This window comes from Penicillium pulvis (genome assembly GCF_028828015.1).
Source record: "Penicillium pulvis strain IBT 33274 chromosome Unknown contig_12_segment0_segment0, whole genome shotgun sequence".
Taxonomy (NCBI): domain Eukaryota; kingdom Fungi; phylum Ascomycota; class Eurotiomycetes; order Eurotiales; family Aspergillaceae; genus Penicillium; species Penicillium pulvis.
This window is the reverse complement of record NW_026643072.1, coordinates 1,370,935-1,397,240: the sequence shown is the minus strand read 5'-3', so window position 1 is coordinate 1,397,240 and position 26,306 is coordinate 1,370,935. Positions and strand designations below refer to the sequence as shown.

At 49.6% G+C, this 26,306-nt stretch overlaps 9 protein-coding genes across 9 annotated transcripts; 5 read left to right on the top strand and 4 right to left on the bottom strand.

The window, feature by feature from the left end:
• Positions 1-13: 13 nt before the first annotated feature.
• Positions 14-1,341, top strand: pre2 (proteasome core particle subunit beta 5; the record flags this gene model as incomplete). The annotated part of the gene is made up of 6 exons (XM_057061279.1): positions 14-145; positions 331-438; positions 518-673; positions 730-778; positions 829-938; positions 1,006-1,341. 6 exons carry the CDS (start codon positions 14-16, stop codon positions 1,339-1,341), a joined length of 891 nt encoding a protein of 296 aa, XP_056925241.1.
• A 286-nt stretch (positions 1,342-1,627) lies between these two features.
• N7503_001731 (arylsulfotransferase) lies at positions 1,628-3,686 on the bottom strand (the record flags this gene model as incomplete). The annotated part of the gene is made up of 2 exons (XM_057061278.1): positions 1,628-2,902; positions 2,952-3,686. 2 exons carry the CDS (start codon positions 3,684-3,686, stop codon positions 1,628-1,630), a joined length of 2,010 nt encoding a protein of 669 aa, XP_056925240.1.
• A 1,071-nt stretch (positions 3,687-4,757) lies between these two features.
• Positions 4,758-8,552, bottom strand: N7503_001730 (DNA-directed RNA polymerase I core subunit RPA135; the record flags this gene model as incomplete). Its single annotated transcript, XM_057061277.1, has 2 exons — positions 4,758-5,569; positions 5,618-8,552. The coding sequence occupies 2 exons, from the start codon at positions 8,550-8,552 to the stop codon at positions 4,758-4,760; spliced, it is 3,747 nt and encodes a 1,248-aa protein (XP_056925239.1).
• Positions 8,553-9,458: 906 nt separating this feature from the next.
• On the top strand, positions 9,459-10,372 carry N7503_001729 (ADP-ribosylation factor-like protein; the record flags this gene model as incomplete). Its single annotated transcript, XM_057061276.1, has 6 exons — positions 9,459-9,508; positions 9,619-9,691; positions 9,779-9,798; positions 9,855-9,917; positions 9,966-10,037; positions 10,099-10,372. 6 exons carry the CDS (start codon positions 9,459-9,461, stop codon positions 10,370-10,372), a joined length of 552 nt encoding a protein of 183 aa, XP_056925238.1.
• Positions 10,373-11,603: 1,231 nt separating this feature from the next.
• On the top strand, positions 11,604-12,220 carry N7503_001728 (resistance to Congo red protein; the record flags this gene model as incomplete). Its single annotated transcript, XM_057061275.1, has 3 exons — positions 11,604-11,652; positions 11,702-11,809; positions 11,902-12,220. Exons 1-3 carry the CDS (start codon positions 11,621-11,623, stop codon positions 12,218-12,220), a joined length of 459 nt encoding a protein of 152 aa, XP_056925237.1. The 5' UTR covers positions 11,604-11,620.
• A 571-nt stretch (positions 12,221-12,791) lies between these two features.
• On the top strand, positions 12,792-13,741 carry sld5 (putative GINS DNA replication complex subunit Sld5; the record flags this gene model as incomplete). The annotated part of the gene is made up of 2 exons (XM_057061274.1): positions 12,792-12,968; positions 13,091-13,741. The coding sequence occupies 2 exons, from the start codon at positions 12,792-12,794 to the stop codon at positions 13,739-13,741; spliced, it is 828 nt and encodes a 275-aa protein (XP_056925236.1).
• A 555-nt stretch (positions 13,742-14,296) lies between these two features.
• N7503_001726 (cullin family protein) lies at positions 14,297-17,025 on the bottom strand (the record flags this gene model as incomplete). The annotated part of the gene is made up of 4 exons (XM_057061273.1): positions 14,297-14,525; positions 14,588-16,455; positions 16,514-16,906; positions 16,981-17,025. The coding sequence occupies 4 exons, from the start codon at positions 17,023-17,025 to the stop codon at positions 14,354-14,356; spliced, it is 2,478 nt and encodes an 825-aa protein (XP_056925235.1). The 3' UTR covers positions 14,297-14,353.
• A 265-nt stretch (positions 17,026-17,290) lies between these two features.
• N7503_001725 (DNL-type zinc finger protein) lies at positions 17,291-17,869 on the top strand (the record flags this gene model as incomplete). The annotated part of the gene is made up of 1 exon (XM_057061272.1): positions 17,291-17,869. One exon carries the CDS (start codon positions 17,291-17,293, stop codon positions 17,867-17,869), a length of 579 nt encoding a protein of 192 aa, XP_056925234.1.
• A 427-nt stretch (positions 17,870-18,296) lies between these two features.
• On the bottom strand, positions 18,297-26,159 carry N7503_001724 (uncharacterized protein; the record flags this gene model as incomplete). Its single annotated transcript, XM_057061271.1, has 1 exon — positions 18,297-26,159. One exon carries the CDS (start codon positions 26,157-26,159, stop codon positions 18,297-18,299), a length of 7,863 nt encoding a protein of 2,620 aa, XP_056925233.1.
• Positions 26,160-26,306: the final 147 nt, after the last annotated feature.

Sequence of the window (26,306 nt, the reverse complement as noted above, 5' to 3'; positions counted from 1 at the left end):
TTATTAGCACATCATGGACAAGCTCGTCGCCCAGTACTCGCGCCCGCAGCACCAGAATGAGTTTTACTCAGAGCAAGAGCAACAGGACCTCACCGAGAGCGTCCCTCCGCTCTCCCTCAAGTTCGCTCTTCCTCCTGTCGACAACGTGAGTTTTGGAACACTGTCATTTAAAGCCCTCGAGCTTGGACGGTTCCCCGGTACCGGGGACTCTCTGGCTCGTTCATTCGTCCAGGCCGAGCCCGTCAGCCAGCAATGCCTCAACTGGAGCTCCAGCAAAAGAATCTCATCAACAGAAGGACCTGAGCTAATCATGTGTTTCGCTCTGTTTAGCACGCCTCCTTCCTCCGTGCTATGACCGATGACCTCGCCAACCCCAGCTGCCCTATCAAGCTCGCTCACGGAACAACAACGCTGGCTTTCCGATTCCAGGGCGGTATCGTACGTTTCATCCCGATCGGCTTGGCCATCCTGTGGTAGTTTTGGTTTATCGGTACTGATAATATTTGGTGGAATTTAGATTGTGTGCACCGATTCGCGAGCGACAGCCGGAAATTGGATTGCTAGTCAGACAGTGAAGAAGGTTATTCCCGTGTCGCGGTTGAGCCGTGGCGAGGACAAGCCAACTAATGAGCCTACACCTGGTTTGTTGGGTACTATGGCCGGTGGTGCGGCGGTGAGTCTAATGATGGATGGGACAGATCTGTGAACGGGTTTCTGACGATTCTGTAGGATTGCCAATATTGGTTGCGGTATTTGAGTCAGCAGTGTACTCTGCATGGTACGTTCATCAGTGGCAGTGGAAGAGAATTATGATGCTAATGAGAATAGAAATCCGACACAAGCGTCGTATTACTGTCGCAGCTGCATCGAAGATCCTCGCCAACTTGACTTATGCTTACAAGGGCTATGGCCTGAGTATGGGAACCATGCTTGCCGGTGTACGTATCCAATCATCTCTGTTGTCTGCTGTGTTTGTGCAGTCGATCTAACCTATGTTATTTGCAGGTGACCCCCCAAGAAGGACCCGCTTTGTACTACATCGACTCAGACGGCACCCGACTGCCAGGCAACCTGTTCTGTGTTGGATCCGGTCAGACATTCGCCTACGGTGTTCTGGACGCCAACTACAAGTATGAAATGAGCGAGGAGGAGGCGCTCGCTCTGGGCCGTCGTGCTATCTTGGCTGCTATGCACCGTGATGCTTACTCTGGTGGTTTCATTAACCTCTACCACGTTAAGGAGGAAGGATGGGTGCACCATGGCTTCGATGATATGAACCCTATCTTCTGGAAGACGAAGCTAGACAACGGCGAGTTCTCAAATGTCACATCGGCGTTGTAAGTGGTATAGGATTGGTTGAATGTATTATTCTGATGCTAGAATCATGGTTTCTTAATTGATCGTCTCATGAAATATGATCTATACAATTGGATCCACTCCAACAGCCTTAGGTAGAGAATACTTTTTTTTACCTTTGAGATGGTAGTATAATTCAATACCTGACAACGGGTTGATCTTCAATTGATCCAGTCCTCGGCACTGTACTTTTAAGATAAAACGATTTCTTCCAAAGTTGGGGTCATAAGGTACGTTGCTCAATTCATTATATACAAAATACGAGGGTAATCTATTGCCCTCTGTCCTCTGCGTTGGAGACAAGAGCTTGGCTTTCTTCGTCTCTTGATAGCCGATAGTCAACAGCTTGCCTGGCTTGCTCTTCATCAATCTGGTCAAATGGATCGATACCGGCATCACTGTACCCATCATCAGAGTCCAGCGCAAACTTGTCCGACTCCAGAGCAAAGTCTTCAGCTTCCAAGCGGTTGTAGTCTCTGCTTCTGTACCACCAGAAGCCAGCGGTCGCGATGATAGACACACCAGCAACGCTCAGCCCAGTAGCAAGCAAAGCGATTGCCGTCTTGGAAAATCCACCATGATGCTTCATCTTCAATTTCAAAGCCTTTTCCGCAGCGAGGAAACCGGCAAACGTGGAGTTGAACTCGTCAAAAGCATCAACGGCAATAGGCAGCGCGGCACCCTCCAAATCCACAATCTGACTCGATCGAAGAATATTGCCATCGGCATCCAAAGCCTCAGCCCAGATGTATCGCCAACTTTTCTTCTCTTCGATAATCATCAACTTGGTCTCAAAGCCAGTGCGCACGGATCTCGTCACCACATCGCCTTTTGAGCTCAATGATCGTCCCGTCTCAACACCTCTCACTACCCACTCTGCTACCTCTGTCGCTCCGTTCCAGCTAACGTAGACAATAAGTTCGCCCTTGGGACTCATGCGCGGCGCAATAGACGGATCCCAATACGGCGTGGCAACCCAGTCCATTTTATACGCACGGTAATTATCCAATGCATCGGGGATATCCTTGCTATGCCACGGCGAGAACTGTACATCCATCACCGTCTCGCCTGTGGCACTATGTTCCGTGAATGTAGGACATCTACCCCATCCGATAAACACATTGCCGATGTCTTTGTCTCCGGGAGCATGCGAGAGAACCTGCACACTTCCTTGGCTTTGCGCCTGAAGCTGCGATGGATGCCGATATTCGTGAAGAAGCTTGACAGTCGGTGGCGATGCGCTATCGTCAATAGCGATATGCAAGCCGCGCGAGCACTCCGTATCGCAGGTGCCGTGCGTCGTTTCTTCGACATGGTTGTCGAATAGAGTCATCTCCATCTCGTTCGTACCAGGTACATAGCGTGCATGATGTTGCCAAGCCATGCTGAGAATTGGCTCAGCGTCTTCCATTTCATTGTCAGGTGGTATTTCGGTATAATTGTTTTGTCGACCACCCAGTGTCCAGATGATGTCCCCAGTCTTGCCGTCAATAAGCAAGATAGAGTGTGTATGGCGCATTGAGATGAGATAGTTCCCTGCTTCGGTCTGGAAGATGTTAGAGTCATCATCTATGAGCTGCTGCGCATACACTCACCTTTTGAATGCTGTTCAAATGGTACGCATCCCATCCACGAAAACCTCGCGGCTCATATGATTCCATAGGGTTAACATGTTTAAGCGCACGCCATTCAAAAATCACCTCATTCGTCTCAAGATCAATCTCCTGGAAGATAGCATCCAAAACCTCAAAACGACTAGGAGTTTTCCAACTCGGATCAAAATCACCACTCCGCTTCGTGACCTTATCCACGCCGGTAACAAGCGCCGTCCCATTCCCCGTAAACGCAAACTCATGCAAGTCGCTATGCACCTGAATGTTCTGCGCCGAGATCTTATAGACAAGTCGATATGTCTCATCAAACGCAAGTCCATACCCATCTCCAATTCCATCTCCCTTCTGCCCCTCCCAGAACGTAAGGTACTTCTTTCCTCGATTCTCCTGGACGCGAGTGCCGAACACGTTTTCGAAAGAGCGGTTCATGTACACGGCGGATAGATCATTGGCGTCAATAATAAGCGGCGATGAAAGTGGTGACGAGGCATTCCCATCATGTTTAATAAAGATATGTGAGCCGGTGTCCGAAATAGCACTCTGATTCCACACATTGGCTTGTAACACTGGTGCATATTCGTCGCTAGAATGGAAATCCAGATGTGGTCGATGTCCCAAATCTCCATCGTTATATCCTTCATAGTCTGTCGAGACGAAATCTGCGTTGGCGCCAACTAACGCGGTAAATGCCCACGCGATGCTTGAAAATCGAACCATGGTGTAAATGCGATAAAGGCGTTATAATGCAAGCAAAAGGGGTATAGTAAAGAGCGATTTTATTATGCACAGCCGCCGGCCACAAATTGTCCAGACAGGCGGCTTGAGATCTAGGAGACTTCAAACAACATTATTATAAAGTAGCGGAGGAAAGAAAGAGAAGGAGCACGAGGCACTACGAAACGTATGCGCAACCAGTCAAGCTCTGGACCAATCATCCTGCTCCTTGACCAGGTCTAACCATAAATAACTGTATGGAGAAAAAAAAATAGCGGCGGAACATATGAGCTTGCGTACGCGTTCATTAGCGTGGCCACGCGAGTACGGGGGGAACGGAACCGAGGATTGATAACGGATTTTGAGAATATCAGACTGACCTCAATAGAATCTACTACTTTTATATGATCTATAAAACTAAGGAACTAAGAAAATAAGAACTAGATCTTATAACTCATAGCTGTCATAAATTGCACCATCTCGTAAAAAAAGTCCTCGTAGCCATCGCCAAGTCGGGTTCAGGGGGGCGGAGTGGAGTCGTTTTGTCCCGTTATCATTTCGTATATCTCGTACGCTAAACTACTCTGGAGTTGGTGTGGGCGGAAGACAAGCAACGATCGGCATTTGTCGTCGCATGTCTGATTACGATGGTCGGCTTGGCAGAAACATTTATGGGGTTTACTTTGACGGTTGAAACTATAAAAGAAAATTCGGTCGTGGTGTTCCTGAATGAAAAATTTTGCTTGGCGTGGCTAATAGTGGGATGAAACTCACACTCGGTTGGAGTGGGGATGGGCTTGTTTGGTCCACGGGTGCTTACTTCTATGTAGGTACTTGCTTGGTGGTGCTTAGGCCTCTGTGATAAGGATATTCCATTTAATGTCTTAATTAAAAACTTGTGCGATACCTACGGGTAGATATACGGTAGAGACATTGAAACCAGTTCGTCCATTGCGTATAGAACATCGAATATTAACATGAAAAAGAAAAAATAACCAACGCTCCATCTATGACATGATAAAATCACAAATTTTAAAACACCCGCGGTATACCGAAGTATATAATTGCACGTTTTTAGTTGTCCACCTTGAACTTCATCCGAATACCCATGGCCGCCAACTCGACATCCAGGAAACGGAGCACACCAGGGACAGCGACAATAGTCACGTCGTCACCACCAACATAACGCAAACCATCACCATCCTCCCAAGCCTCAGCACGCGAATCCGTGAAAGTGGCCTGGCGAGCGCAGCGACGACAGCGCACAATACCATTAACACCACCCAGCGCACCGCCAGCGGACGACGCGCCACCGGGAGCCTGCTGGTTAGGAGCAGCCTTGGCAGCAGCAGCGAGAGCACCGGGGTTGATAGTGTTGCGAGACCGAGATGAGCCGGAGCCCGAAACAGCAACCTGAGTCGAAATGAACGAGCCACAGCAGCGACAGATCCAGGTGAGCTGGGAATCGGAACAGTTCATCAGACGATCCTGGAGCAAGAATGCCGCTCCGTGCGCAATCAAAGAATCACGCTCCATCTCTCCGACACGGATACCACCACCCTTGGCACGACCCTTCACGGGCTGTCCGGTCAAGGCGTTGACGGGACCAGTGGTACGCACTTGGAACTTGTCGTTCACCATGTGACGCAGACGCTGGTAGTAGACGACACCCATGTAGATATCGGCGGCGAACTCGCGACCAGTGATACCGGAGTACAGGGGCTCGTTACCGTAGTAGTTGTATCCGGCCTTCTTGAGCTGGTGACCGAAGTAGTCGGTGGCAGTGTTCTCTTCGGAGAACTGGAACGGAGTGCAGTCTTGCGGGTGACCGTGCAGGGCACCGGCTTTACCAGCCATAGATTCAATCATCTGGGCAATGGTCATACCTGTAGTGGTCAGCGTCATTCAATCTGTAGATGTTGCGATGAACTTACGAGAGGGGAAAGCGTGAGGGTTGATGATCAGATCGGGCTGCATGCCGCTCTCGGAGAATGGCATATCGCCAGCGGGCCACAACTGCGAACAAACACCCTTCTGTCCGTGACGAGAGGAGAACTTGTCACCAATAATGGGTTTACGGGGAATGCGGTACTTGACACTGATCGACTGCATGGGCTCGGCACCGTTCTCGTTACCCATGATGCGGATACTCTCGATGTAGCCAGCCTCGGCATCCTTATACTTGAGGAAATGGGTGATACCGTCAACGTTCACGTAGGAGTCGGACGCGGCATCGTAGCGCACATCGTGGAATGCGGCGATCTTGTCTCCCTCCTGCACGCGAATACCGACATGGGGCAGACCGTCATCGTCGATGAAGTTGCGCACCTCGGCTTTAACCTCGTCACCGGGAGCGAAGCCGAAAAGCTTCTTCACCTCGCGACGGGACTTGCGGCGGTCCTTCTCAGCCAGGCTGTGGACCTTAGTCTTGTAGATGGTACCGTGACCAAAGCCACGCTCGTGGGAGGACTTGTTGATAATCATGGCGTCGTCCATGTCGTAACCGGTGTAGGAAATAATAGCAACAATGGCGTTCATTCCGTTGGGGAAATTGTCCAGGCCGTAAGCATTGTATAAGGGGGTTCGAACGACAGGGGTCTGACCAGTCTGCAAGCGGTACAGCTTGTTGTCGGTACGGTGGGCGATAGAGGTACCAGGAGTACCCATGGTCTGCTTGCTCATCTGACACTGGTACATGTTACGAGGAGACTGGTTGTAATCGGAGAAGGGTGTCATGTTGGCCACAATCGAGAGGATGTTGGTCGGGGTGAACTCGATGTGAGTAGAAAGACCAGCGATCAGGTCAGATTCCAGACAGGCAATCTCCATGTACGGCTGCTCGAAGGGTCCGACGAAATCTGTCTTGTCCAGAGCCAGGTACTTGACTGGTCGGTACATTCTTGCGGACTGGGAGAACATGTAGATACCGGGGTACTGTCCACCGTTAGAATTGGGAATGTAACCAATCTCCAGGCCAAGTGGGACATTGTTCTTGCCAGACACCTTCCAGTAACGGAGAGTATCGTGGATCTTGCGAGCCTGCTCGGGAGAGCAGAATCCAATGATTCTACCGTCCAGCTGAACGGTCACACTGTCCTCGGTGGCCACAGAAGATTCACCCTTAACACCAAGCTGAACAAGAGTGCGAGGCAAGCTGGAAACATCAAGGTTGTCTGTGGCGATCAGACACTTGTGCGCCAAGTGATTCAACAGACCACAAGGCGATCCATCAGGAGTGTGAACAGGACACAAGAAACCCCAACTCTCTGGCAGCAGCTTACGCACGGTAGTGGTCTTCAATTGCGCGAAGAAACTACCACGATGAATCATTCGGAAATGACTGATAAACCGGTAGAAGTTAATCTTCTCGGCCATGACGGTGTAACCGGAAGTCTGTTGCAAATCGAGACCAGTAGGACTGACGAGGTTACCGGTGGACAGGAAGTACTCGAGAGCCTGACCGATGTTCTCGTTAGACCTTCTCACGATCTTGGACAGGAAGTCGCGCTCGAATGCAGTATCAGTGAACTTGGCATTGCTGTTGCGAATTGACCAGTCTCGGGCGATAGGTCCAAGTGATCGAAGCCACTCCTCAATACGCTCCTTGAGGATCATGCCGTACAAGAAACCACCAAGCAGGACCTCCTGGTTAGAGACTGCATCAGGGTTGTCGGGAGCAGAGTCACCAGCGACCAGGGAGTACAATTTGCGGATCATGAAAATGATCATCTTGAACTTGTCGTAATCCTGAGTTTCGGTAACGTTGTAGTTGCCCAAATGAGGCAGGACAATGCGGCGCAAGAACTCGGTTCCAACCTCCTCGTCAGGCACATCTTGAGAGACACCCATGACAGGACGGAAACACTTGCCCAGGTGGGCACGGCAGTCAGATTTGCTGTGCTTGCCATAGGCCTGGTAGGTTCGCAACAAGAGCTCAACACGGTCTGTGACGAAAGTGTTCTTCATTCCCTTGGAGTTGGCGGCACCGACAAGGGCCTCGAAAATCTCACGATCGTTGGTCTCGACCAGGGCCTTGAGGATCATCATAACGGGGACAAGGAACTCGTTCTTGCGCCACGAGAAACGGAAGGTAACGTTACCATCGGAGAGGTAGTGCAGCACATTGGTTTGGGATGTCTGATCGGGACGGACGGAACGGATCTGCACACCAAACTTGGTGTAAGTGTGGCCACGCTTGACAAACGAACCACGAATGATGGACATGGGGTAATTCCGCTTTCCAACGATCAGCATACGAATAAGCTTCTCGTTACCGTTCACAATGAAGTAACCACCCAGCTCTTCCGATTCCTCCTTGTGGCGCACCAGTTCTTCGGGGGTGGCATTCTGGAGGTGGCAGCGGTTGGTGCGCACCATAACGGGGACATTGCCCAGCTCGCGCATCGACTCCATCCAGTCGCCATTGTTCACCTGGAACTCCAGACGAGCACGGAGCTTGGCACGGTAAGTCGCATGTCGCTCACGGCACTCGGAGGGGTAAATTTCGCGATTCGTGGTGCTGTACTTGTTGGTGGGCGGCAGTTGAGGCTTGTCGAGGAAAACTTCCTTCACACGAACATTCAGGCGGTTGCGCTTCGGTGCGCGAAGGCCCTCAGCCATACGAACCTTCTTCTGCTCGGGGGTTTCGGGTTCTCCGTCAAGGAAGGTCTTGATACCGATGTCTTTCAATCCTGCCGCCAGGATCTTGCTGTCCTCGAACAAGGCATTGAAAGAGTCGACGTGTGGCCGAATTGACTCCGCCAGCGACGGAAAGGCAGTGTGATCCTTCGGCGGGTTCCGGAAGAGATTCTCCCGGCGGAGGGTGTCATACTGCACCGACCAATTGGTGTTGGTAGCAGAGGGAGCCATGATGAAGCTCACGGGATTTTCGGGATTTTCGTTTTTTTTCCTTTGTGGTCGTAACCCAGTCACGGGAGGATATTGCTCTGGGTATTGTATACAGAAAGGGGCGACCAAAATAAGGCCCCTGCTAGCTCAGCCAGAAATACCAGCAAAGCGATGAGAGCCGGTAATTGGCAGCTTTGAGGAACAATTGGAGATGATTCTGCTTGGGGAAATTTTTCGAGGTGGAGCCTGTTATCATCACGTGTGATAGAGGTGCATGCTGCTGGTGCCTGAGGTGTCAAATTACACACGAACTCCTCGTAGCTTCTATATTGCAGGAACTACTAAATACATGTATCTGGTAATGACATCCATGGTTCAAGTATTTTATCCTTGTCGACTATACCGGTTTTTTATCTATAGATGCATATTTCATTAGTAATATCACGATGCTTCCTCCGTATTCTGCTTCTACACAGTAACTGCGCTACGTCAGGCCGCGAATGGAGCCTAAGCGCCCCTCTCCAACGGCAGTCATGTGTGCCCGTAGATCTCGCATTGGCGCCAGTACATTCCATTTCGGTATACTTAAAACCGCCGGGAAAGAAGCGCTCAGGGATCCCATCTTTGCTTTTCCCTTTCCTTTTCATTTTGATTTTGATTTTGATTTTCGTTGATAGTGGCTGGTCCCAAGCCCATTCTCAGCCTTAGGATTTCAGCACACACCGCGCTCTCTTCTCTTTCTCTCTCTTTTACCCCCCTGGAACCTGCCTCTCCACAAATCTAGGCTCAGACCTCTAATCCGGCAAAAAGGAGAGGCTCTTCACAGGTTTCATTTACAAAACAGCGTTTTCCTTGTATTATTGGCAGTCCCGACTTTTCTTGAATCCGTTTTTTCCCTTTCCACCCCACCCACACCAACCGCTCAACATGGCCGGCATCTTTCGCACCATCTATGACTGGCTCTTAAGGATGTTCTGGTAAGTGGACCGTTGAGGCGTTTCTTGGTTCTCGGGAACACCATCCAGCCCCCCCCGGCCCGTCCCCGCAGATGAGAAAGCGCCTTTTCTAACCCGGATCTTCCCTGCAGGGCCACCGAGATGGATGTTACTATGATCGGTCTGCAAAATGCAGGCAAATCCTCCTTGCTTCGTGTATTGGCGGTAAGCTCCTAATCTCTCGTTCCCTTCTTCGTTTTTTTCTATTCTCTGTATTTTCGGTGTTGCATTCATATACTGATCATGTGGTAGGGCGGGGAATTCACTATCGAGTAAGTGGTGCAAGGAACGGGAAGTAGACGACGTCACCGGCTAACCGGATTCTCAGCTCCATTCCGACGATCGGCTTCAATACCAAACGAGTCCAAAAGGGCCATGTGACCTTGAAATGGTATGTATTATATCGAAGACGTGTAGGTTGATCGCTAACGGCGGCAAGTTGGGATTTGGGTGGTCAGCCTCGATTTCGCCCGATGTGGGAGCGATACTGCCGAGGAGTTAACGCGATCGTGTAAGCCAAAACAAAGAACAGCAAAGAACGAAAGGTCATACATGATGCTGATCTGCTGTAGATATATTGTGGATGCAGCGGACAAAGATGCTTTGCCGGTAGCCACGGAGGAGCTGCATGATTTGATGACAAAGCCCACGTTAGATGGGATCCCACTCCTCGTGCTGGGCAACAAGTCCGATCTGCCCGTCAAGCTATCGGTGGATGAACTAATCGATGCGATGGACCTCAAGTCCATCACGCATCGTGAGGTGAGCTGCTATGGGATCAGCGCCAAGGAAGAAACCAACCTCGACGCGGTACTGCACTGGCTGATTGCACGAGCCAGCCGATGACTGGAGGGTTAGTTTCAACATGACACAGTATGATCTTTTCCATTTGTCTCATTTGGTTCATCTGATTTGGATTACTCTTTCGTTTCCTGAGCGTGTCTTTCTGTTTGTGATGTCTAGTAGACTAGCGTTTTGGCTCACAGCCTCGGATGTAACGACGTCAATGATCCATAGTTCTTTTCCTGTTTGGTATATGTTCCTGGGTGCATGCAATTGGGGATCACAAAGCGGCTGCCACTCGATCAAAATTGATGATCGCATGTTAATATGTTAATGACATTTCTTTGCAGTAGACTGGATTGCTCGAGTTCGCATAATTTTGCCTTCATCCACTGGTGGGCCGATATGACGTAGTGACACGATAAATTGAGTGTTTCTTAAGCAGAAAAAAAAATCATGGGGGTCGTCGGCATAAATAAGGTGAAGCGCACACGGACCAAGCGATGCGTTGGCCATGCAGACCCGAAAGCCGTGACCAGCGCCCCCGCCAAGGGACACATGTCAAAAGGATTTACATCATACAGAGGACAAATCAGACGACTACTGTATATACTGTACCAAAATTTTATAAACTCATGTAGAGCTATGGTGGGTCCAAGATGACGGAGTAATTTTCCGGTTAATATGCGTAGTCCTGCTCAAGACGCCCAGAAAATGAGATAACACGTGAAACAGGCTTCGTCTTACCAAATCCAATCAATCTTAGCGCCGAGACCTGAACAGCCCCGATTTTGAGTTCAATTCGTGGCTGACAAAACCGGCGCTTCCAGATGAGATTATGGGCAACAGCCTGAAGTACCCTATACCGACGGGGATACACGGTGTACGGCGATATAGATGTCGTAAGACCTCAATGCATAAGAATAGTAGAAGTGCCGAGATATCCTTTTCCTCAGGACTGCGCCCCACTATGATATGATTGGCCACCACAATTGTATATCCGGATTGCGACGAAGTGGTGCTGATACGTATGTGAATACGTACACCCGTAACTCGAAATATCTGATTGAATAGAGATTTGAATAATAAAATCAAGTTGGAGGTTAAATGAATCAGGTCGAGGTCAAACCAGGAAGGAAAAAATCAATAGTGTTGAAATGTATTGATTAGCTAACATGATGAATCATAAACTTGCAGCCTAAAGCCAAACGGACCCACATTTGCCCCCAGCCCCATGATTCGCGCCTCAGCCACTTCCTACTATTTCTTTCCGTTGCCTGCTCATTTCTCCAATCTTCCATACACGCAACCATGCCTTCTTTGACACCTCGATACACTTATTGGTAAGTCTGATAATCAAACTAGTGGGCTTCTGTTCTGACTTGTCAATAGCAGCGGGTTCGATGATGATTGCAATAACTCCTCCTGGGACCGCTGGGGTCGCTGGGTCGCTTTTGCCGTCATCGTAGCCATTGCCTTCCTTGTCTTCTTCGCTTTCGCGTAAGTCTTTCTATATCTCACTGGAAATATTTCCAGAATCTAGCAGACAATCCTGCGATCGAACCAGACGACTAACCGTGTCCTCCGAATAGTTGCTTCAACGCTCGTCGTCGCCGTTCTCACGGCCGACAGCCCTTGAGCGGTACAGCATGGATGGCACCGCCACCTGGACCACCACCGCCCAACCAGCCTACATACCAGCAGCCATACTACAACAATAACGATCCGTACTACCAGCCACCTCCCCAGTATTCTGCCAACCCGCAGAACTACGGCTACTTCGGTGCCCAGGCACCGCACCCAAACCAACAGCAAAGTGGCATCGAGTTGCAAGCGCCCCAAAATTCGTATCACGCTTCCGGGGCTCGAGAATATGAACCCCCAATGGGTCCGCCCCCGGCCAAGTCATGAGTGATGAATATGTCGAACTTGGTTTTGTACTCCTGCCTTCATATACCTCCCGACCGAAAAGTCGGTGGGGGCAGGTGACAGACCAAATTAAGGCGATCCTACGACTGTGTTGATCGATATGAACTGAAAACATCGGCGTTATATTTCTGGGTTTGATGGATTATCCTGGGTCTCTATCTATTACCGCGTTCAAGATTTGGTTGTGTGAAAGACTCGCATGGAACTGTTTCTTGTCCTTTAATGTTTCTCTCGCATCAATCCGCGAGGATTGCATCGAGCATGATTATCTTGAACTTGCATTTATAAGCCGAAGTAATCCTTAAGATTTCTTTGTATCTGCTTTGCGAACACTATCTCGAATATTAATGACATCTAAATTCTATTTAGAAAGTGGATTTAAAGGTAATCAGTAGCAGTCACAAGTAGTCAGGGACCATGGATTCAACTAGTCCGTATACTCTGTAGTCATGATCCACCTACTAATGCGCGGATGCCCCAGGCACATTCGACTCCACTCCACCGATCATCTCCCGCGTTTTTCGCGTCACGCATCCCACTTCTCAGAACAACCATGGATATCGACGACATTCTCGCATCTGTTGACCGCGGCGCTGGCGCCAGTACAGAGTCAACGGCCATAGACCACCAACTTCTCACCCGATTCTGGGTCGCCGAGCGCGCCGTCTCGGAGGTCCTGCCATGGCCCGCACCGCTAATGGAGCGGATGATGGATAGAGTGCGGTGGCAGGTAAGAATCAAGTCCAATCGAGACCTAGCTTTGCAATTGAATCACAACTACCATTTTCATACCAATCTTACCTTGCAAATTTCTAATTGGAGAGAAGAGAAGCTAATATGTCTGCTGTATAGATCGAGACAATTGAGGACCTCGCCGCTTCCTCCGCAGACACAGACCTCTCCACAAAACAACACACTCACAACCCAAATCTAAATCTGCGCCTCTCAATTTTGCAAACAGACCTCGCCCGCACTCAATACATCATCCGCAGTCTCCTCCGCCAACGCCTATCAAAACTTACAAAACACAGCATGCACTACCTTGTCAAACTAGCCAGCCGGTCAAAAAATCCTCTCTCTCAAACACCTTCGCAATCGCAATCCCAGTCCCAACCGCCGCCCTCACAAACTCTGTCACCGGAAGACTCAGTCCCAGATATCTCACAAGTAACAGACTACGCCCCACTCTCGGCGCAAGAATGCGCCTTCGTGCACGCGCATCAAACGCTTTTGGCAGGCCATTATGGCGGCTCGTTTATGGGCGCCTTCCCACCGCAACTGAGGCGGTTGGATGACAATGCTGGTGGAACTAGTATGGTGCAAGGGCCTGATATGAAGGAGGTGGTTTTTGTGCGGTGTCTGAAGCATGAGGTTCCTGTTGTTGTGGAGGGCGTTGATGGAGGTGAGGATTTAGGTGTTGTTATGCGGATGGGTGATGTTTGGGTCGTGCTTTGGGAGGGTGTTAGGAATGCTTGGATGAAAGGGGAGGTCGAGTTGCTTTGATCTCTTTTATCTCGGGATTAGACTTGGTCTAACTCGGATCTATGGTCTTTGCTCACGTTCTATTGATCTATGTTTGGGATGGTACTGGAGTCTGGCATTTTTGGCGTTTGAATTTTGCTTTTGCTTGGTCAATATATCCAGGATCGGAGCATATATACATTGCATTGAGTCGCAGACAGATTTTAACAACCCATAAATATCTATACTGTAGTATATGTTATAGATCCCAAGGTTATATTACATTAGGATAATTGGAGTGGCTCATGTGGTAAATGGAATGGTTCAAATATGATTCTTGTATTATGCAGACTTAGAGCTATTCGAGCAAGAACATAGTCTGCTTCCAAGGTTGCCCCATATTGAACCTCTTCCATCCCTCATCACTTCATGAACCATGAAACCCCATGCTATCCAGTTCCCGCCTCTAGGTGAAATCACTCAACCTCCTAAGACGCCGATCGCTAAGCCCAGATGAAAAGGCAAAAGAAAAAGAATGCTGAAAAGAGCCGAAAATGCCCGCATACCATGCTAGGGAAACCTAGATGCAAAGTCTTGAGAATAAGACGAGCGGACGATTGAAGAAATTCGTAATAACCCTTCTTGGTCCCGGCCTTACGCGACATAGTCGTATGTAGGCGGGTCCTCAGAAACACGATCCAGGTACTCGCGATCAATAAGACTTTCAATGCGCTTCTTGATCATGCTGACCTCCGGAACAAAGCGTGAAGAAATTTGAGAGAGAACCTCGGATACAAGCTGGGTATGGGTTAGGGTCTTGCGTTGCCTAGAAGGTTAAAAAAAGCATGTTAGATGAATAGCGCTGGAAAGATGTTGAGGGTAACCCACTTCATGATGCGCACAATCGCAGACTCGATGGTGCCATAGCGCTCTTCAGCCATCTTCTTCTCGGTCTCCTTCCGCTGATCCGTGTTCTCGACCTTATTAGCTCCACCACTGACAACACCGATGCGAACCTTGACAAATTGGCTCTGGAAGTCATTGTTGAAACAGAAGCGATCGGTGGTTTGGACATCCTTGCTCATGGGGGATTTCAGCAGGACACGGGTCTTGGTCGCAACAGCCAAGGATTGTAGATTGCGGACGAGGTCGTGATGCGGGATTTGGGTACGTGATTGAATTTCTTCAAATGTGAGAGACTCTCCATCTGGGACATCATTGAACAGTACCAAGATGACTAGTGCGTATGTTGACACATTAAGCTCGTAGCGCTGGATCTTGCCGTTGCTGCGACGGAAAGACGCTCGTACATCGGCTGTGCCCATGGAGGCCTGCCAGGTAAGCCTGCGGCCGCTGTGCTTGTCGAGGTAGAACCTTTCGAAGCTTTGTTTGAGAGCTTCAATTTCTCGGGGGAAAACGCAGGTGGCTGGCAATATCCCTTCTTTTGAGTTGGACATGATTTCCATGGGCCACATCGTGCTAGTGAGCACATTGATCTCCAGATCCACAGGCTTATGATCAGGATCGGCGCTCTTGGCGACATGATCCTTGTAGCTCGCTGTCAAATCCTCAGATACAGTCATATCCTTGAACATGGCCTCAATGCGTTGGGTGAATTGATTGCCGACTTCTAACTTCATCTTTGAGATCATCTGGCGCTCAGCATCCATGCTAGCGGAGCGTTTCATGAGTAGACGGCGTGAAAGATGCTTCTTATAATAGGTCTCGAACAGATCCTTATCTTTGATGTAGCGTAGCATGGTGATACCATTGTCCAATAAGGCATCCACCTCACTTTCTGTCTTTCCCTTGATACCCTTCTTAAGGTTCTCATCAAAGAAAAGCGAAAGATACTCAGAGCTCCGGGGGTTCATGTTGATGAAGTCGGAGAAGCTGGCCATGATGGAGCTTTGAAGGCCTTGGTCACGCATGAACGCGTTTATCCAGACATTATCGAACTGTCGCTTGAGAGCCAGGATGCTATCAACCCATTGGATAGCCAAGACTGTTTGCTGATTCGCCGGTCGTTCCTTCTCCTTGCCCTTCTTGCTTTTCTCTGCATCTTTTTCGGGTGGAGCTGTGGCTCCAGCTGGGGAAACAATAGACGCCGCGTTGATTTCACTGCCGAGCTCCACCACTCGTTTATTGACGGATTTGCTTAAGGCTTCCTTCTTCTTATCCACTCGCGCATTCAATATGTAAATTCGATGTAATGCTTCCATTTGGTTGTGATCAAGCATATGTCGGACACCAGTGCCTTCCAGCTGGACGACTTCATCGATGTTTTTGAGAATGAGCTCATTGTCTAGCAATGCAAGAATTTTCGTTTCTGTCAGCATGGAAAGTGTAGTACGAGCCCGCTCATGTTCCTCCTCGATTCGCTGAGTGACAATTCGGCAGAACACTGCCGCGTCTCCAATTTCCAGAAGCCGACGTCCTTCGGCCTTGTAGAAGTCTGTACTTGCTTCCAAGAAAGCAGGTTCAAAAATTGTAAGGTAGAGCTTAGAGGTTTCTTCTTCTTTCACTGTTTCATAAAGTCCTTCCAACATCTGGGTGCAGTGTCGGACCAGCGGTCGTTCAATCATGTGCCCCGCTCGCTCTAGCTGAACCATAAAAAGAACTGTCGAATTCAGTACATCCATAACAGTCATATCACTATCCGGCCGGACTTTGGTGTTCAGGACGTGGTCTCGGAATAATGCCATAGAGACAACGTAGATGGATGGCTTGTCATGATCCAAAGCGATGATCCGATCCTGTGAATAAATTAGCGACTGATCAATTTATCACTTAGATAGCATGCTTGAAACTCACCATGTACATCATTACATCGGTGATCATGGACATGCAGAGCTGATGATCTTCCCAAGCCTCTTTCAATACGGCCAAAAACTTCTCCCCCGCAGCCCGCCGCTCATTCGACTGATCTAGCAACTCAGAGGCATTCTGAGTCTGAGCGCATACCAATGTTGTTGAGATAGAGTCCGTGACAATTTTTTGAACTGTGCCACGTAGCCAGCCTTGTTCATGTTCCTTCACATGTGTATACAAATCCTGACCCCGCTGCATCAGGACGATCCGATATGCACTCCGATAAAGCTCTTCAAACGAAAGAGTCGAGGCATTCTTGGTGTGTATTTCTGTGAGGGAGGCCGAAAGGACGGACCAGACGGCATCGTAGTCATCGGTTTGGGAAGATGCGAGCCCCTATCGTGTGGTTAGCTACAGTGCTTGCCCGTTACAGACATGAATTGTGACTCAGTGAGGGGTTCATCACGTACCCGACGGGGAGCTCGAATTTTGTGTCTCGCCCGCATTGTCGCCATGATTGAAGACGCGCTCAGCTCGAGATGAAATTGGGAGAATTCATAAGAATATTGGGTTTCATCCACGTCACTTTTGTCATGCTTGCTTCTCTCTCCGCGGAGGAGGCATCGGTTTATAGTTAATCCGTGCCGCCGAGGTTTCACTGCGGATCTTATTCACATACCATTCCAATCTTAAGCTATCCCGCACTCCTTCAAAAAGCCAAGGAACAACAAGGCGCTCTAATCAAACCATCTCAATACAAATCCAGAACAAACAATCAACATGCGCCCATTCCTCCCACAGAGTCTCCGCGCATTGCGCGCATTTTCAACCCAAACCACTTCCTCAAGCCGTTATATCTCGACACAGCTTACACGGCCCCAACCTCTCTCCCGAGCTTCGATCCTTGGTCACACACGCTTCATTATTCCATCGGCCGTCCGCCACAACTCCACAGCCAACCCTCTTACCGCCGACGCCAGCCAACCAGAGACTGACGCCGAGCGCGAGCGCAGAAACGAAGAGCGTCGCAGCAAGGAAGAAGCCTATCAAATCACCTTCACCTGCAAGCCATGTGGTGATCGGTCCACACACCGCATGTCGAAACAAGGCTACCACCGTGGCACTGTGTTGATTCAGTGCCCGTCTTGTAAGAACCGGCATGTGATGAGTGATCATTTGGGGATCTTTTATGACGAGAAAACGACATTGGAAAGCATCTTGCAGGACAAGGGAGAGTCCATCAAACATGGGAAGATGGACGGCAATTTGGAATTCTGGGATGATGGAACTACCCTGAAGTCCGAAGGCAGTAAGAACGGGGATAAGAAGGGCAGCGGTGGCGAGGCTAAATCTGATTAGAGGGTTTCACATGGGTGATCCAAAGATTATAGGTCATTGCGCTTGCATTTTGGGGGGGGTTTGGTAAAAATGTATATTATATGATGTTCTCCACTCTCAGCATGGCGGGTCCCAGGCATGGAGAGAAAGTGTATAGATGAGTTTAGAAAGGGTTGTCTGCCTGCGAGACATGTCGATGTAAAATAATCATGTATAATAGAATTGATCTTGTATATCCGTGGGAAACTACCTACACAATACACGTACAGGAATGTGGAAGAGTCAAATATCTACGCCAGGTGCCTACTCATTTTATGCAGACAAGTATGCAGATAGCTTGTACAAAATCAAATTCCAGGTATATACAAAACCATCTAATACATCCAAAACGCCTGCTTTTTTATGCCACATAAAACAATCGTCAAATATGATACCACAATGTAGCCAACTACCAACCACGTCTCTTACCCCGGTGCTCCAGACCCTTCTCCTTTCTCTTCTCCTTCTTCCGGTCATTTCTCCTCCTCTTATCCTTCTCATATCGCTCCGGTTCTTGGACAGCCTCAATGCGGCGCTTGACACGTCGCCCTTCACGACGCTGTCTGATGTTCTCTTGCACCTTGGCCATGTACGTGATGAACTCCGATGCCCCCAGCTTCTTCTGGAGAGAATCCAAAACCTCGTGGCAATTAGCGACGAGGCTCTTATATGTGTTTTGGAAGGTCTCGTCGCGAGATCGCGGTGCCGGGATGGAGGGATCAGTCATATGCTGCAGCGGCAGGAGGATGACAGAGATAGAGGGCTCGATTTGATCGGCCTCTACATGACGGACAAGTGCAGCGAGGAGAGCGATGGTAGCGGTCTTGGGAATAAGAGCTTCTGGCCGGGTTGAAATGACCTCGCGGCGCAGGAGAGAAGAAATTTGCTTGAAGAGGTATCCAATGGCTGATCGGACGGGTGCGTCCTTGGTCTCTTTCTCGGTCTCAGCCTCGCCCTCGGCTTCACTATCGGCATCTTCATCTTCATCATCGGACTCGACATCCTCGGCTCCAGCCTTATGCAGCTCCAAACCATTCTGTGAGACGCAACGACCAAGGAAAACGAGGTTGCGGACGCTCTGCATCGCTAGCTCCTCCATGACACCTGGGGTGCGAAGGCAGCGTAGACTGGCACGAAGAAGCTTGATCATTGCCTCCTTGTCCAGAGCAAGACCAGAGCTTCCTACGAGAGGAATGGCACTGTACCCTTCGGTGGCGTGCGTCTTGGCCAGATCAGCCATCCACATACCAACAAGGTTGGTAGCACAAGTCTTGACCCAGGCGTGAGGGAAGAACAACGATTCTTGGATAGCTGCCCAGATGGAGGCACATTGTGGGCCCAATGCAAGCGAGGGGACGGTCTTGCAGAGCTTGGTGAACAGCTGCAGCGCGAAGTAAAGGGTTTCCCAGTTTCCGTTTTCGTGATCCTCGAGGATTGGTTGCATCAAGTCAGGAAGAATGCCAACAACGAAACGAGCCTCCTTGTCCTTCTCTGTATCCTCAGACTCAAAGAAGATTCGCATAGCTTGCAGTCCAATGCTACCCAATGCCATATTTTCGGTTTGGTCCAACCATGCATGCAAAGGTGTCAGGATAGTCTTCATCTGTTCCCGATCGGCACGACTGTAGAACTGTGCTAGCAATGCGCCAGCCATCTCGCGGCATTCAGGTGACTCATCATTGGCCATGGCGAGGACGATTGGCAGGAAGAAAGTGCTAATGATATCTTGCGCCATCTCCGGGCCAGTCTTCGAGAGCAACAGGTGAATTGCTTCCAAGACGGACTGACGTCCTTCCTGGTGCTTGTAGTCCAAATTCTTAGCAAGGAAGCCAAGCTGCTTGGTCCACCGGTTCTTGGCTTGCGGATATTCAATCAGGAAGTGGACGTAGACACCACGAGCGAGGTCTCGTGCGGAGCGAGTTTGATTCGTGACCATCATGCTTGCAATCTGATCCACGAGCTCATACATCTCCGGCACAACAAACTTGCGGGACATGACGGCACGGATGAAATTGAATGTGATACCTTGACGATCAGGCTCTTCAATATCAGCTGTCAAGCGCTTGAGCAAGTAGGCAAGGTGTCCATCACGGAGCTTAGTGCTCTTCCGCTCACGGATCATGGCAGAAATCAACTTCAATGACGCTTGCGACCCCTCAGAGTTGGTGCTTGGAGACTCCTTGATCAACTTCACAGCTTCCGTGAGATAAACGTTCGAGTTCTGGTCAAGCTCTGGCAGCGGAAGCTTGATGATGGTAGACAGAAGTCGAAGAGCGGCAATCTTCACCTCCTCGTGGGATTGAACCATGGCATCACCGATGATGGGCAAGAATCCAGCTAGGTTTGTCGCCGTTAAAAGGGAGCTAAACTTGTTGAGAACAGCACGGAGAATATCGAGGGAGAATCTTGTCAGCTTGTGCTTGTGAGAAGAAGTAGTGCCACGCTTTTCACCGCGCTTGGCTCCTTGCAGTCTAACCAAGAACCGCTCTTCAGTATAAGACCTGGCGGTAGCCTCTTTGCTGGGAGTGACATTTTCCTGGTAGGATTCCTTGATGACCTCGTAACAGAACATCAACAGATCACGACTTTCGGCATCGGGATTTCTGATAAGACCAATACCAATTCTGCGCATCAACTCGTCAATTTTCCTGACGATGTTGGAGTTGAGCTTCTCACGCAGAAGTGCTTGGAGAGGTCGAACGAGATTTGAAAGATTACGAATAGTTGCATTCTTAGCAAGAAGTTCCATCGAATCGTAACTCTTGCTGCTCTTTACTTCCGTCATCTTGCTGACGTAGTCCTCGGCTTCTTTCTCCTGGCCGACGGTACCAAAAATATCGTCCATGACAATTGCGACAAGCTCGTTTAAGCAATAGTCCAAGTCACCTTGTTTGAACTCATCCGTGGTGAACACGAGCATCGAGTGAACGGTGAAAGACAGGACGTGGAGCTGGTAACCTCGCAAGAGAGTGTTCCGCAATTCCTTCAGGATATAGTTGAAGTAAGAAGGACCCAGCAACAGCGCAATCTCGTTCAGTGTTTTCCGGGCAGTATCTCTGGAATCCTGCGCCTTACTCTTTAGAGTGCTGCAAACATCCAGAAGAACAGGAGGGAGACGAATAGCCATATCCTGCTCAGGAAGAATCTTGAGGAGCTTGATTGTAGTGATGGCAGCGGGCAGACGCAAACTCATTTCCGCCTGGTTCTTGTGGTGAAGGAAATCGGTCAAGAATGGAATGAAGTTGGCGATCAATTCTTTCGAGACTTGAGCAAGAGAAGGCGAAGTTTTGGCAAGCGTGCACTTGGGTAGCTCTGAAACCTCCATCGCATCGACATCGACGTTGGCATCGGTATCGCCATTGGTCTGCTCTTCTGGTCCCTTCTTCTGACCCATTGCAACAGACAGAGCATCCGACATCCGACCCATAAGTCTGAGGATGTTCTTCTCCATCTCCGGCTTACTCTGCATGTATCCACGATATCTCCGGAAGTTAGCACGGAACTGCGCCCAGTCAAGCCATTCCGCCAGAGAGCCAATGGTGGCGACAGCTTCAGCAATCAAATTGTGACCATTCTCATCGGAAGCCTCCTCGAAAGCGAAGTGTTCAATCAGAGGCAAGAAGATCTTGCTTAGATTTTCGGACTTGAGGTTTCCTTTGCTGGCTTCACTGGCCAAGCGACGGAGAGCGCGCAGACGACGGTGCTGCTGGATGTGAAGAATGTTGTTGAAGAAAGATGCCTCCTCGTCATCGCCGACCAGGAGCGCATTCATATCCTGCACAGAAGGTCGGGTAGGGTTCAGCTTGACAAAGTAACCCAGGACAGAGACGACCTCAGAGCGGATCAGTTCGGACTTCTGGCGAAGACCATACTGCAGCGAGGGAATCAGGACGCCATTCACAAGAGCCTCAAAGTCCTCCACGTCAGTCTCAGCGGCAGCCTTGTCAACAAATCTCTTCAGGCCAAAAGCAGCACTGGACCGAATAGCTAGCTCATCTTCATTTCGGACATAGAAGAGCATATTATACAGAATGGGTCTCCATTGCTTAGCGGTCAAGGTCTGGGAGAGATCGTCACTGATTTTTCTGAAAGCTTGCAGACGACGCTCATAATCGGGCTCAAGTCTCTTCATTGAGCGAGAGTTTAGGTCAGCGCACAGGGCAGCTACTTCTTGCATGTTCTCATCGTGAGCAGCAAGAGCCATGAAAACTCTTGATAGCACTTCGCGGTTCGTGTCATCCTTGAAGTAATCGAACAAGGAAGAGGCGGCTTCGAAGACCTGCTCAGAAAGGGCCACATCTTCCTTGGGATCGTAAAGAGGCAGGAAGTGCTCCAGAATCTTCAGAAGACCAGACTTGGTCTTGGGGTTGACACGGTCTGGGGGTTGGCGAAGCAAGTATGTTGCGATACTGATAAGGCTCGAAGTTTCACCAGATGACTCAACGCAAGGCGCGGTCAAAGACAAGGCGGTTACACCTGAGTACAGCACAGGCTTCGATGGGCCTCTCTTCAGAAGACGGCCAAGATGAGAAAGGGCATGCTCCAGGTAGGGCGAAAGAACCTCGGAACGAATTTGCTCAGCAGGGATGTCAGGCATTTCTTCGTCTTCCTCAAGCTTCTTGCCGCTAGCCAAGCGAACCAATGGTACAAGGACTTCATCCAAAACGAAGATCTTGACTTCGTCACGGGCCGATTCGACGCTGAGACAGTCAATGACCTTGTTCAGCACGTCTTTGTTGTGCTGCACAAGATACCCGGCGGATCTCGGCGAAGAAGCCCAGGTGTGGAACAGACGAAGCAGACCAGATACACCCTGGGCTGTCTCGATAGGGAATTGGTCGAGTCTGCTGTTGATCACCTCATCGAAAATAACTCTGACATATGGGGTCCAATCACTGTCTGATGTGACGGAAAAGACCAAATTTAGACAGCGAATAGCTTCTTGACGAATGTTCTGGTAAACACCCCGGAGACGCTCATCAACGCTGCTCTCGTCTTGAAGAGCCCTGCAAGCTCGCACCAAGCAATGAATGATAACGTTCATGGTTTGCACAGAGTAGGGAGCCATGCGACTCTGAAGGGTGTCAAAGACCGTTTCAATCATCTTGAGTAAACCAAGCTGTCTTCTCGGGCTAGTAAGCTCCTCGGAGAATGCCTTGTCGTTTGTTTTGCCGTCCTGGACAACTTGAACTTCCGCAAGGGGACCGAAAGAGAGGTGCATGAACAGTCCGAACTCCTCTTCGGAGAGATGCGAAAGGGCACGCAGGATAGCCTTACGTCTGCCAGCCTGACCAGCTTGGGTCGCGCTTGCACCGGCTTTGGAGATCATTCGACCATACAGTAAGCGAAGAAGAACAGGGAGCAGGGTCGGGCGGTGCTCTTGCTCAATCAAACTGTCATCGCCACCAACACGCACGAAGACTTGAAGCTCATCTTTGAATCTGGTTTCGTCCAAGATGTTGAGCAGATTCTCCTGGTATGGCAGGACGTGCGAGTTCTTCCAGGTGAAAAGCACCTTGAGAGCAGCTTTTTGGATCTCTGAGTTACCGTGACACAAAAGACCCAGGACAGCATCGTGGACCTCGGTAGCTCTGAAGAGGACAATAGGGTTCAGGAATTGCCCAAACAGACCGAGCATGGAAAGTCGGTCCTTGAAACCCCAGCGAATTGGAGCGTTCTCAGACTGAGTGTCAGGATCAGTACTAGCGGGAAGGTCGTCTTGGTCATCGCGCGATGCCCAGGTCAAAAACAGAGGCACAATTTGCCGTGAGCGCTTTTCCGCGATGTTGGGGACAGCATTCAAAACAAGCAGCGCATGGCTGCGAGGCCAAGCAGGAATGATATCCGCCTTTTTGTGGTCCTTCTCGAACTGTTGAGTTAAGATTGCAGTTGGGTCCTCCACGGTCTTCAAGTTGGCGGCAAGAACACTCTCCACCTTTGCAACGTTGAAACACACGAAGTGACCTGCAAGGTGGTTCTCCTCCGGCTCCTCTTCCACATCTCCCTCCTTAGCGCCAGAGTCCCGCTCCTGCAGCCACTGAATGGACAAATCTGAAACAATTTTCTCACCCTCGGGGTGCTCACTGATGGTTTTCAAAGCGGCAGCAGAGTCTTCCCAGAGAGGAGTCAGCTTTTTTGAAAACAGACCGAAACAAAAGTATGGAATCAGAGTAGCCATCCACTTGCGAGAAGCGATCTGAGGGTATAGGATCGCCAACTTGCGGACGTGCATTGAAAGGGTTCGGGCACTCTGCAAAGTAAGGGGACTCTCTTCAATCTCGATGGCCAATGAAACTGGTGATGGATCATCCTTATTGATGCGAGTAACCAGCTCGCGCAAAATTTGCAAAGATACTAGTCTTAGTCTGGCCGTGGGGCTTGCTAAGTTGAGGATTAAACTGTTGGCAAATCCGTCAACTGCGGAGTTTTCCAAATCTGCCGTGCTTGGAGCAGAAGAAATGAATTCAAGTACACCCTCCAGGAATAGAGACAGTCGAGAGAATTTGGTCGAGACTGTCAAGATGGATTCCCAGAGAGTCAAGTCAAGCTCTCCAGACTGAGTAGCCAATTCAACGTATGTCTTGAATCCCTGACCAAGATAGAATAACGATCCATCTGTTTCATTTGCTGTTTTGGAGGCATCACTGAAAGCAGACTTCAGGTTTCCATGCAATTTCTTCACGATTTCAGAACGAGCAGCAGAGTCGGAGAACATCGAGATAGCCTTTGAAAGTTTCACAAAGGCGTTCAACCCAAATCCATCAGTCGAAGGGTACACCAAGGAGGCAAATATACGGGATTTCAAAGCATCTGGACATGAGATGTAGCCAGGCTTTGAGACCTCCGGTGTAATACAACCAGCTTGGTTCAATCGAAGTAGCGTCAAGCATGTTTCCCACTCTCGCTCCTGCCAGGAAGTAGTGATGAACTTCTGGAAATGGGGAAGTAATATACTTTGGAAGCGTTCTGATCCCCATTCTGAGAAGGTGGTGCAAAAGAACAAGAAGTATTTCGAGAGGGGTCCTGTGGATACCAGATCCATAAGTGGGCGCACGAACCTAAGCATTTCATCCATTGGCGAGACCTGAAGAGCGTATGCGACAGTTGTTAGAAGTTCAAGGGTTGCTTTCGAATATTTCTCCGAGTTCTTCGACACTTGTTGTAGGAGTGATACCAGAGTCTGGTGCACAGACTTCCAGTCTCGGACTCGAACTCCCTTGCGAGTTGCCACGCAGATAAGCATTAAATGACAGCACTCCGGGATATTGGGGTTCTCAGAGCCTTGTGAGCGAGACTCAATAAATTCTCGGACAGTGTCGAGAATGGGCCCGAAGGTCTCTGGTGTAGTGTGGTGGATGAGGTTTGTCACCACTCCATACACAATCTCTGCCGGAGAATTACAGTTCTTATCAGCTGGAGGCATCTGGTCTAACGCGCAACGAAGAACATCCATTCCATTGGAATGAAGGCCATTATTCACACCCTTGATGGCATCGGAGAACATGACCATCAATCCCTCCTTGTATTTTTCGACATCTTTCCCATCTTCGGCGGTCTTAGATATATCGTCGTAGAGGTAAGAGAGGGCGTTCTCGAGTGGCGCTTTATTCTTGTAGTAGACGAGACCTGCTTTACGAATCAGGAAAGACATGGACTCGGCGGCGAATCGAGCCACAAAAGGCTTTTGGCGCTCCTTGCCCAGATATGGTGTCATGATGCTCAGTAGCTGTCGCAAGTCCGGCACTAAAAGACGGGACAGAAATTTGAAGATCCATGCCAAACAGGTGAAAGCCCACTCAACAACTTCGACGTCGGCGTGTTTTGCAGCAACAGATGCAACCAAGGTCACGGAAGTCGCGAAGTATTTCTCAAATCGAACCCCCAAGTCTCTGGCAAACTGAGCGAGCAAGCTCAGTAGCGGCTCCATGGAGTGTTCATCATTCTTCTCAATGAATTCCACCAATAGTCCCATAATCTTCTCTTCATGGTACACGATCTGGGCGAGGCTCTCGGAGAGGGGATTAATGCGGCGATAAAAGGTTGAAAAGTTTTCCGAGAGGTTCATATCCACCCAATGGTCGAGGGCAGACCGAAAATATGAAGTAGTTTCGTCTTCATCTTCGCCGAAGCTGGCACGGCGCACGCGGTGGATCGGGTCGATTTTGAGCTTTGCGATGCGCTGAGAGAAGGGCTCCCATCGGTGGTTCTTTGTGGTTTTGGTGCCATTTTGTGTTCGCTTTATATGCTTGTCTCGTGAACCTGGCACCACCATCTTGACGGTGTCAAAAAGCAGCAAGGTAAACGAGAAAGATATTCGGGGAACTTTTCTCTGCCCGCATGCTCAATACAAAAAAAGTTGATCGGCTCCCGGGGCTTCATTTATCCGATATGGAGTTCCACCCAACCAAACATGGACTAG